General features: G+C 33.3%; 2 protein-coding genes across 4 annotated transcripts; one reads left to right on the forward strand and one right to left on the reverse strand.

Moving 5' to 3' along the window:
* The first annotated feature begins 1177 nt into the window (after window positions 1-1177).
* On the forward strand, window positions 1178-4899 carry LOC141693644 (protein NPGR1). The gene is made up of 6 exons (XM_074498799.1): window positions 1178-1501; window positions 1866-2137; window positions 2281-2542; window positions 2723-3933; window positions 4090-4237; window positions 4314-4899. Exons 2-6 carry the CDS (start codon window positions 1934-1936, stop codon window positions 4622-4624), a joined length of 2136 nt encoding a protein of 711 aa, XP_074354900.1. The 5' UTR covers window positions 1178-1501; window positions 1866-1933; the 3' UTR covers window positions 4625-4899.
* A 1327-nt stretch (window positions 4900-6226) lies between these two features.
* Window positions 6227-9376, reverse strand: LOC141688876 (uncharacterized). 3 transcript variants are annotated; one of them, XM_074493001.1, is made up of 6 exons: window positions 9151-9376; window positions 8657-8712; window positions 8250-8337; window positions 7816-7921; window positions 7591-7641; window positions 6227-6506 (listed from the first exon to the last, which is right to left on the reverse strand). In XM_074493001.1, the coding sequence occupies exons 1-5, from the start codon at window positions 9261-9263 to the stop codon at window positions 7627-7629; spliced, it is 378 nt and encodes a 125-aa protein (XP_074349102.1). In that variant the 5' UTR covers window positions 9264-9376; the 3' UTR covers window positions 6227-6506; window positions 7591-7626. The 3 variants fall into 3 exon arrangements, 2 of the variants coding, with proteins under 2 accessions (XP_074349102.1, XP_074349103.1); XR_012562179.1 differs by lacking the exon at window positions 6227-6506 and adding an exon at window positions 8080-8143 and having other exon boundaries at window positions 7623-7641; XM_074493002.1 differs by lacking the exons at window positions 8250-8337; window positions 8657-8712 and having other exon boundaries at window positions 9151-9371.
* Window positions 9377-11761: the final 2385 nt, after the last annotated feature.

Raw genomic sequence — 11761 nt, forward strand, 5'->3', positions numbered from 1 at the left:
AAATATGAATAATTATAGAAATTATGATATAATAAATATATATTTGTTAATAAATAAGTAATATAATCATAATAATATATTAATATAATTTAATATTATAATACATCCGATTTTTATCCCGATTAATTCTAAATCGGTATCTCGACCGATCTTCCCCGATTCTCGATTTTTACAACACTGAACTTTTTTCATAAATTTTAATACAAATTTTACGATTATAAGGGATTTGGGGCTGTGGCCACCCCTCCTTCCGTCCCTGCTCAAACACATGTTCGACTTTCTCTTCCGTTTATTCATATTTCCCGGTAACTTTGTAATTTGATAGTAACAAATATTTTGTAAAGAGGGCTGTTCCGCAAAATCAAGCATAAACCAAACATCTTTCCATGATTTTTTTTTTGCAGATAAACAGAACTTTACAACTGAGCATTAAACGCGAATAGAATGACCGATCTTTTTTTTTTTTTTTTTTTACACTCACATCAATTTCAAATAACATGGAGTAGGCAAACAACTATACGGTAGGGGGTTGAGTATATATTTCAACATGGAGAGTTGTGTAAAACTAAAAAGACTACTCACTGTCCCTGGCTCCCCCTGCTACAATCCAAAAGTTGTTCCTGCATCATCTGCATCTGTCACTCCCTCACTTTTATATACATGTATATTTTATATATCCTGTTCATATATTCTCCTCTCTCGCAATTGGTTGGTCCACGCCTTCTCTCACTCTATAGTTTTTGATCACATCATAAAATATCCCTACCTTCTTAATTGTAGTATTATATTTTCTCGTCCCACGTTCTGTATTCGATCCTCCTTCACCCTGAAAATTTTTAAGAACAGATATTCATCTGAGATTATAAATCATGGACCATCTGTATAACTTGTGACACGATGTACTAATTTTTACAAATGGCCTGATAATCGAAATTAGTTAACTCGAACTAATACTATATTTTTAAAAAAGTATCAAGTCAAATTTGGAATAAAATAGGCAATATCGCTAGATTGAAAATTAAGTACTCTCGAATTTTAACTTATCATTTGTCATACTCTCAAATTTTAAGTTATCATTTGTCATAAATCATAAATAATAAAATATAATAAAAATATATCATATCGATAATTTACAAGTGAAGCGAAATCAAAACCGAATCCAAAACCGCGGATAGAAGCACGTGAAATGAACAGTAGGTAGCCCGGTACAACCACCTTTGCTTGCCTCCTATCCCAACAATGTACAAAAGCTCTTTCTACTTTCACTATCCCCCATCTTCTTCTTCTTCCACCATAAAAGTGTAAAAACAGTAATCATAATGACAATCATATTACATATATATATAGCTCACTAAGCTCAGATCTCTAAACCCTCATCATTCAAAATCAAATCTCATCTCCCTCCATCTCACATTTTAATCATCACTCCTAATTTCATAACCCCATTGCCATTTCTACTCTCCCCACATTCTTGATCAAATTTTACACTATCATCTTCGGGGTAATCTCTCTCTCTCTCTCTCTCTCTCTCTCTCTCTCCCCCTCCCTCTCTCTCCCTCTCTCTCTCTAATGTAACTATAAATTTAAGTTGCTAAGCTTGAATTTTGTTTATATATATATTATTTATGCACTGCAGTTTTTAGATCTTCATTAATGTATATATGTGTAGCTGTATCTATAGTTGCCTTACTTTATTTACATTTTTAGTTTATCAATTTTTAACACGTTCTGCTAACATGGGTTGTTCTTTAAATTAGGTAACATTTAAATGTGCCCATATTATATTTTAATATTTATTTATCGAATTTTGAGTCTTAGGGTTGAGTTTGGTTCTAATTAAGACTTTCTCTTACATACATTGTTAGGGGTGTGTATAATATTAGAGATAGGACTTGAATTAGCTGTTGAAAGATCATAGGAGGGTTTTGGGAAGATGTTGTGTGCTTGCTCAGGGGAGCAATTTAAGTTTGAAGAAGCAGTTCCACAGTCGCCCGAGTCGTTGGCAACGAGGGATTTCTCGGCTAGTGGTCTTTCGTCGAGGACTGGGACTGTCGATTGGGAATTGTCTAAATTGGAGGATGCTCAAGTGGATGAAGCGGAGTCTACATTAAAAGAGGCCCTCTCTTTAAATTACGAGGTTAGTTAAAGATATTGATTAATTAAGATAATGGTTGATTTAGTTTGTGATGATTAGGTGTGAATTACATGAATGTAGGCGAGTGAATGGTCATTGTTAGTTTGATGATGGTAAATATGAATAGTTGTGTTGGTCATTTGCAGGAAGCCAGAGCTTTGTTGGGGAGACTTGAATTCCAGAGAGGCAACTTTGATGCTGCACTTCAAGTGTTCAATGGAATTGATATTAAGGCTTTGTCCCCGAGTATGACCAAGGTGATTGCTGAGAGAACGAGGCGACAGCCGAGGTCACGGTCTAAAAGTGATAGTGTACAGCCAAGTGTAATGTCGCTACATTCAGTCAGTTTACTTCTTGAAGCAATTTTACTGAAGGCAAATTCATTAAATGAAGTTGGGAAAGTTAAAGGTAAGCCAATATTTCGCTTGTATGGTTTCTAATTTACTTATATCTAATTTAGGTTGATTAGAGAAAAATACCTGTAGCTTAGTTTTGAGGATTTGATGAATTTAAGGTATTCTTGATTATTTATTACAACATTGTTAGATGTTGAATTATTTTCTAAAAGTATTTATAAAAATTTACCAGAGGCTGCTAGAGAGTGCAAAATAATCCTGGATATAGTAGATTCAGCCCTTCCTAGTGGAATGCCTGAAGGCTTCAATGAAGATTGTAAGTTGCAGGAAATGCTTCACAAAGCACTTGAGTTGCTTCCGAAGCTCTGGATAGATGCAGGCTCTTTAGATGAAGCTATTATAGCATACAGACGAACTCTAGTTAAACCCTGGAACTTAGACCGACATAAGTTGGCAAATGTACAGAAGAACTTAGCTGCCATGCTACTCTATGGAGGCGTTGAAGCAAGCCTTCCTCCTCAGTTAAAGATATGGAATCCCACCACCCCTTCGAATAACACGGAAGAAGCAATACTTTTGTTGTATATACTTATGAAGAAGTTGATGTATTGTGAAATCAAGTGGGATCCAGAAATTATTGATCATTTGTGTTTTGCATTGTCAATGTGTGGACAGTTCGAATCGCTGGCTGGACACTTTGAACAGGTCCTCCCTGGGACCTTTACCCGAGCTGAGAGGTGGTTTTTTCTTGCTCTTTGTTACAGCGCTGCAGGTCAGGATGAAGCTGCTATTAATCTTTCCAAGAAGATCGCAGGGTGTTCCGAGTCAAAACACAAAACTCATGTTCCTTCACTTCTGTTTGGAGCTAAGTTGTGCTCTCAAAATCCAGAACATGCTCTTGAAGGGATTGAATTGGTCCGTAGAGTGATCCAATTGGCCAATCATGAGAATGAGCACTTTAAATATCTAGCATATAAATTTCTTGGTTTTTGCTATGGAAATGCTGCAAGAACTTCAGTTTCAGATTCTGAGAGATTTTTTTATCATGGAGAATCCATAAGCTCTCTGAATCTTGCTGCTGCTTCTCATTGTGAAGATGCAGACGTGATGTTTACTCTTGGCTTGGAAAATGCAATGCAAAGAAACATTACTGCAGCTTTCGATAATGCTATGACATATTCTAATATGGTTGCTGGAAGCTCAGGGAAAGGTTGGAAACTTTTAGCTCTAGTAGTATCTGCGGAACAAAGATTCAGTGAGGCTGAGACCATTGCTGACCTTGCTTTTGATGAGACAGAAAGAATTGACCAGTTGGAACTTCTTAGATTGAAAGCTATACTTCAAATCACTCAAGAGCAGCCCAAGCAAGCTATTGAGACCTATAGAATTTTGCTATCCCTGATTCGAACACAAGGAGAGCACCAGAAGGACAGGCATTCTCAGGTCTATATATTGCACAACTGCTTCTACATATGTATTTCATTTATTACTTTGGTCACAATTTTTGACATCAGATATGCTTTTACGGGTTATGTGTTCTAATATTAGAGTTGTGAACCAATAATTTTGTCCTATAACGTTTTTTTTATGTGTTTTCAGGTTTCACCTGAAACAAGGTTAGAAACTGAAGCTTGGCTAGATCTAGCAAAAATTTATTCGGATCTTGATTCATGGCGCGATGCTGAAATTTGTATAGGCAAAGCCAAGTCGGTTGATTTTTACTTCCCGAGGTGTTGGCATACAACAGGTACGAAGCAGCAACCATACTTATCCTGTTTTCAAAATATTCAATCAATCTTCTAAATTGCTTTCGATCCATTCAGGTGCCTTATTTGAAGCTCGATCACTATACAAGGAAGCACTTGTTTCCTTTTCAATTTCACTGTCCATAGCACCAGATTATGTCCCGAGTATAGTTTCAACAGCACAAGTGATGATGAGACTGGGTAGTCAAACACTTCCTATTGCAAGAAGCCTTCTAATGAATGCGTTAAGACTAGAACCTACTAACGATGAGGCATGGCATCACCTGGGGTTGCTTTGTAAGAAGGAAGGCTCACTGCAGCAGGCAGCAGACTGTTTTCAGGCTGCCCATGAGCTGAAGCTGTCCGCGCCTGTTCAAAGCTTCGTGTGAGCAGCAGTTTCCACGTATATCTGGAACATAGGCACTAGCTGAACTTAGAACGTGTCTAATTTATTATTTTTTGATTGTGCAGTAAATTTTTGTGGATTTTAGGACGCGAAGTATCTAAAGCCTTGCGTATCATGTTCATAATCGTAGAATTGTAAATCATTATCGAGTCGATTTATGAAGTAGGACTGTACTAGTACCCTTGCTGCATTGATGATATGATCGGAATTGACTTATCCTTTTCTTTTTCCTGGAAAAATGCGTATATTTTATGATATACTTTGGTGAGATGTTCGGCTAGTTTCTTATTAAAAAATGATATGACTGTAATTGGCTTATCGCGTAAACTGATAATTGTTCACAATCCCACCAAATGTGTTGAAAGAAACTCAACAAAGTTGTGGCAAACAAAAGTTTCCTTTTTGGATTCGAGAAAATTATCGAACTTGAATAAATGAATTGTGAATGTGTTAGTTAAGCTTTGCAGTGATTAACAATGGAGATTACCAACTGTACGGAAACAAACACCAGAGAGAGAGAGAAAGAGAGGGGGTAAAATTATCTCAGTATCAAAATGTTGTGTACAACTTGTTATAAAAGAAAGAGGATTGATCTAATATATACAGAAAGAATGATCTTACCCAGCAAACTAATTAAACATGATGGAAAATGAAATAAAATTAATCTAATTTTAAGTTATATGTCCAACATCATCTTTTTAAAATTTAAAATATAGTTGATTTTTAGGGCTGTCAAAAAAATTCGAAAAATCCGACATTCGTCCGAAAAATTCGTATTCGTATCTGAAACAAAGCGGATATTATCTGTATTCGAATCCGACGATTGAGGATACAGATACAGACATATTCGTATCCAGTAATATCTGAATCCGAATAAATATATTATATTTAAATATTTATATAAATTAAAATTTATTATATTCAATTTATAGTGTGTGTATGTGTATATAAATACATACCCCACGCAGGCACACACAGATAAATCAGATTTATTTTTTATATTTAAACAAATTTTATATAATTATAAAAAACAGTATTGACATAAAAAAATCATTTGAATTCAACAATTTAAAGATAATAAATATATTGAAAAGATAAATAAAAATTAATTTTTGAATAAATTAAAATAGGAATTAAATTACTTTAACTCTTATAATTAATTTTTAAAAATTAAAATTTAATTTTTACTGTATTTTTTCATTTTTTTGATTTTTTAATATAAAAATAAAAAATCTGATTGAAAATCGGATCCGGATCCGGATAGCATCCGTATCCGAACTATCCGTATCCGAAAATTAAGGAAGTATTTTCCGGATTCGTATCCGAATCCGAAAATTCGTATCCGAATCCGAAAATTCGTATCGTATCCGGAAATCTCTATTCACTTTGCAAAACTTTTCTCTAGTACCAAAATCTCTGTTCGAGATGCTTAGCTAACTCTCCTTTCTTGGGCTCCCAGAGAGTTAAATCACTAAAGGAAGCCAATGTTCCATAGAGAATAATAATCTATTAATCACATAGAAATTTGTATTCATAGTACATCCCTCAGGCAGCAACGAACAATCCAAAGACATAATACATAAGAAACTCAGAAACGAAGAAACCGATTATCAATAAATTAAGATCTTTACAGTATGTACACATACGGGATATTAATAACAACAAATGCAAAGGATAAGTATAATCCAAGAATAAAACATAAAATTTAAGCACCTACACTATTCACAATTTTCAACTTTTATTACCGGTTCCTTTACATTCGAAAAGCCTTCACAGCAAATTAAATTATTATCCTCAAATTTCAGCTTTATGTGTTGCTAAACAGATTGTTGCTATGCACATCATGGTTTTTCCTCCAATATACACTGCATAAAAGACAATAAAATGGTAAGGCATCTACCTAAAAAAGTCTAGCCCCCTTTTCGATTGTGTTATATCATACAAGGACCTCAAACTGAACTAATTTGAAAGAATCTAGGTGGAGTGGATATGGGTCTGGATACAGTTTTATGATCAGAGTGAGATTACGGACACGTCAAGAATAAAAAAACTGGAAAATCAAAATTGACCAACAAATGCAAATTTTACGGGGCTCAGTAACTTATTGCTACAAAACCGCCCTATTGTAGTACTAGCATGTCATTCTTAAGTTTACAATATAATTATCTTTAGCTTGCGCCTCTGTGTTTGATGGTGTCAGAAGTGCGACACTGGATCACAGGACCATATTTACCCGTCATAACCTCTACCCCATTTCAGCCATGTCACTGGACTCAACTGCTACCCCAATTTAAATCCCTGTCATAGGAGTGACTATCCCTGTCATGACTCATGAGTCATGACCATGACAACTTGCAAATTCCAGATTAGAAGTTCAGAACAATTGGCACAATACCTACTCCACTATACCTACTCCACTAGACGCCTTGGTCTATTTAGTTTTACAGCTCGCCTGCTCCACCGGAGGCACTTTATTAAGAAAGTGTTTTAACTGATGGGTCCAAGGTTAACAGGAGCTAATGCGTGAAACATAAAATGCTAAAGAATCTAATTATATAAGGAAGCACGATTGTCATAAACCAAGCAACCATGTTGCTTTACCAATGAAACAACACAGTGGGTGGTCTTTCATACACTGTATTGTCTCATCACATAACTGTATGAAATTCCACAGGCTATCTACCCTATCCCTGTACTTGATTAAGGCCATCCACAGTCTTGTATATATCCTCTAAGCTTGTTAATTCTGCTTTAGTATATTATTCTTCAATCTATTTTAATATTCCCGATGATTATCTATATTTACTTGTAAATGTGCAGTTTCTCTCAACTGTGGTTAAAAAAATAATAATAAACTCTGAATTAATAAACTAATACAAACGAAAGGAGAATCAAACTGAACATGACCACATAATTAAAGGCGACTAAAATGAAAAAATGCACACTTACGATAAATAGTCGAAAAAGAACTGAAATTGCTCAACCTCATCCCATTTGCCACTGTGAACGAAAAAAGTCCGATTAACAAAAAACATATTTCATTGTCAAATCATTTCAATTTGTGGAGCAGCAGCCTACTAAGTATGAAGTATCTAACCAGTTAAAATACTTTATATATAGATCAAGTTATGATGCACAAAAACAATGCAGCATTTTAGCTCTAAAAAATAATACCTTCAGAACTGGTTCGCCCCTATTAGTGTTGGCAGATTGTTTAGCAATTGCAGCTTGTTGTGCACGCGCAGCTCTTCCAGCAGCGGACTTATCAAATTCCTCTTGCCTGCAATTGTTCCACAATTGACTTCATTAGACTGCTCCGTAGAAAGCCAATATCAATTGTTCACTAATGGATACATACTTAAATAACAAAAAGTGTCCCACATAAAGGGTACAAATGGTAGCAATAGCATTAGCAGCACATTCAACTGTCAAACACACCTGAATTATGACATCTAAGTTATTGGAGAATGGATACAAAAATTTCATACTACTAGCAGCATGCCTGCAGGTAAACCCAAAAATGCTTGATTCCCCACAGTGTTTAATTTTTGATTGTGCTAATTGATCATCGCACACAAAAAATTAAATTGCATTAAAAAATTTTAAACCTCTGAACTCGGCTGCTTGATTCTTGTATCCATCTACACAGAAATATCCGATTTACATGCTTTCGATCAAAACTGAGGTTGTGTTTTCCTGATCCCGACAAAAAGTATCATAGGAATTTACTCCTTCAGTTGTACTAAATTGTTCTGTGCTTAAGAGGGTAGAGAGTTAAAAGCATGGTTATAGAAATCGACCGATTTTTCAAATTCGCCGAAATATCGGTCAAAAATATTTGTCCGATTTGATAAATTGCGGATAAATCATTCGATTTTTCAAAAATTACCGAAATACAGGTCAAAAAATATTTGACCGATTCTATAAATTGTCGATAAATGATGAATCTTGTTTTTCTTTGGAGGGATTAGCACAAGCTTCTAGAGAGATCAAAAACTATTCCTTACTTTCCTACCGCTGCTTGCCTCCATCAAAGCGAAACAAGGCATCTCATCACTGTCCTCTTTCTCTCTACATATATAGGTTTCACATATCAAACTGGTACATATATAGGTAATGAAAACCACATATGCCACAAATTTCATAAAACCAATTGATCATGAACCTATCTTAATAACATTGTGCAAAACACATATCAACACATAGATAATCAAATTACAAAAACAAAAAGATCGAAACTTTATAATACATTTGCCTAATTCATGCATCGTTTATAATCATCACTATAAATTACAATATTCTTGCATAATTCAAACCAAATTCATTTAAAAAACATACTTCAAAAATCAAAAACTATTTCCTAAATTAGTAATTCTAATCACCAATCTCAAATCCCACATAAAACCCATCAATTTTACAATACAAAGAAGCTAAAAAACACAAAATGAAATCATAAAAATGCATAAAAATGATCAAATTGAATGAGAAAAAAAGGGTAAAAAAAGATGCCTTTTTTGGGCGGCTTCAGCAGCTTTAGCTCGAGCTTCTTGGGAAGCTAAACGGTCCTCTTCTTTTCTCAGTTGTTGCTTCTTGCCACCATCAAAGCACCCAAAACAACCCATCAGTTTTAAGTGCGCACAAGACTCGTTCTTCAAGTGAAATATATACTTGCAACAACAAGACTCTCGCTCGTGTGACAGCTCTTCTTCAACATCTAGTTTTTGTCAACCCTTTACCCCCACTTTGTATTTGTAAATTAAAAATTAAATAGATAAAATTAAAAGCAAACTAAATTTCAAGAATTATCATTTGAGATAAATTGTTTTTACTTCAAGATAATAAGGGTGTTTTTTTATAAATATTCAAGTTTTACATTTTTTTTTGCAAAAATTATTATTATCACTTTTTAAAAATATTTGAAAAATTAAATCTGTAATTTTGGAACCATTTTACAATCAGATCTGCAACTTAAATTTTAAAAGATATATGCGAAAAATATGTTTCGTAACTTGAAAAGTTAAAAAATATATGCGAAAATATGTTCTGAAAAATTACAACCGAATTTGCAACCTAAAATGTAACATAAAATGTAACCCGAAATATAATCTAAAATAGCTACACAACTCAAAATAAATGCAACTTATTATACAAAATCATATTTTTGCAAATCTTCCCTGGAGTTGTTAAAATCTCAATAATTTTATAAAAAAATGTATATTTGATAAATTCTATAATAAAAATGTGTTTTACTCACTATATACACGTAATTTTTCTTTTAATTTTTACCATTAAAAAATATAACATTAATGGTATAATTTTTTCAAATTCCATGATACTTGGCGAAAATTTAAATTCGCACATGATACTCATTATTTTTATTCGGAAAAATGCTAACATGTAGCATATGAATTCGCTAGAATTTCTTAGTCGATTTCCGCAATTTGTTTATGTCTCCTCCTAGGTGTGTTTGTGGGAAACATTTTTTCAAAATCTTGTAATTTGAATGAAATTGGCTCAAGCGGTTAAATAAGGTATAATTATCCTCCTCTTGTTCAGATTATCAGAGGTTCGTATTCTAAGGGAGAAGAATTTATATTTATGTCTCCTGAACCAGAGTCTGTCGCTTAAGTGCGGTTTACTTTGATTCACCTAATTTGCAAGCTATAGGCTCACGTGAGCCCGCGAGGTTTACCCATTACGCACTCGAAGGTAGCAGCTCCGGGTTCCCTATGATAAAAAAGTCGGTTTTTTTAAAAAGGTCAGATTATTTAAATAATTAATACATATTGGACTTTTTTAAAAAAAATATCTAATGTGAGTTTTAAGCTCGCGGGTTGGATCAAATCTAATTGAACTGAATTTTATTCGAATATTTTTTATTTATAAATAATTTTTAAAATGTATTAAAATATTGTATATTTTTAAATTTTATATTAAAATAACCAAGTTTTTTAAAACATTTTTTTTATAAATATTATATATAAGTGACCATCACTAATACACATCTAAACATGAAAATTAATTCAAAAATTTATTTGTATTATCGATTGACAAGTGCGTGATTAATCACCCATTACTTATCAACTTAACAATTTTTAAATGTATTTATAACCAATGTTCTAAAATTCAGAAATCGATATTATTCGGTGGAGGTACCTTTCAACGATTAATCGGATAATCAGATTGATTAATCGGAGCATTAATCAGAATCAATTTAATTAATTAAATAATAATATATAAAATGTTAGGTCACACACACTGTAGAGGGGGTGAATACAGTGTATAAATACAATCAAATCGAACTTTTATTATTTCAAGTAACAGAAAACAAACTTTATTGAAACAATAAACTCTGTTACAGTATGGAACTGTTATCTCTTAGTGATGAACAAATATCACGAGAGCTGCTAGGGTTACAATGAATAATCTTCTCGAATATGATAACACTTATAGTGTAAACCCTATGTATGTGTTTATATACTACACAGTTACAAGATAATCGCTAATTGATATGGAATATAATTCTGCTTCCTAAAATATATCAATCAGATATCTTTTCTTCCAAGTATTCTATTCTTCATAGAATTCCTTCTTCATGCATATCTCTTCTTATGTTTATCTCGATCTTCTTTCCTTTAATCAGCTACTGTCCTTATCTGAACGTCCTTCAGCACTTAAGTTCTGATATCCATCTTCTGATGATTATCTCCTGATAATATAAGTACTGATATCCTTAAGTCCTGACTTCCAGTAAGTACTGATTTATCCTGTTTAAGTAAGATCTGAAAACTAAACATAAATCATATTAGCCATGACATTATCAAATATATCTAACAATCTCCCCCAACTTGTAAATTAGCATAATATACAAGTTTAACAGATATTTGATGATGTCAAAAACATTAAGTACAAATGCATGAGAATTAGACTAGATAACTACAACTTACAGTCCTTAAAGCTTTACCAACATTTAACTTCTGATAACAGCTTCAGTCTGTACAAATATAAGAATTTAATCAGTTGTAGATCTTGACTTGGCTTCATCTTCTGATCTCTCTGATGTCAGGAGTTGTTCTGAGATAGTTCTTCAACAAACATTTCTCAGCATATCTAAGTTCAT

Source organism: Apium graveolens, chromosome 10 (assembly GCF_009905375.1).
Source record: "Apium graveolens cultivar Ventura chromosome 10, ASM990537v1, whole genome shotgun sequence".
NCBI lineage: Eukaryota > Viridiplantae > Streptophyta > Magnoliopsida > Apiales > Apiaceae > Apium > Apium graveolens.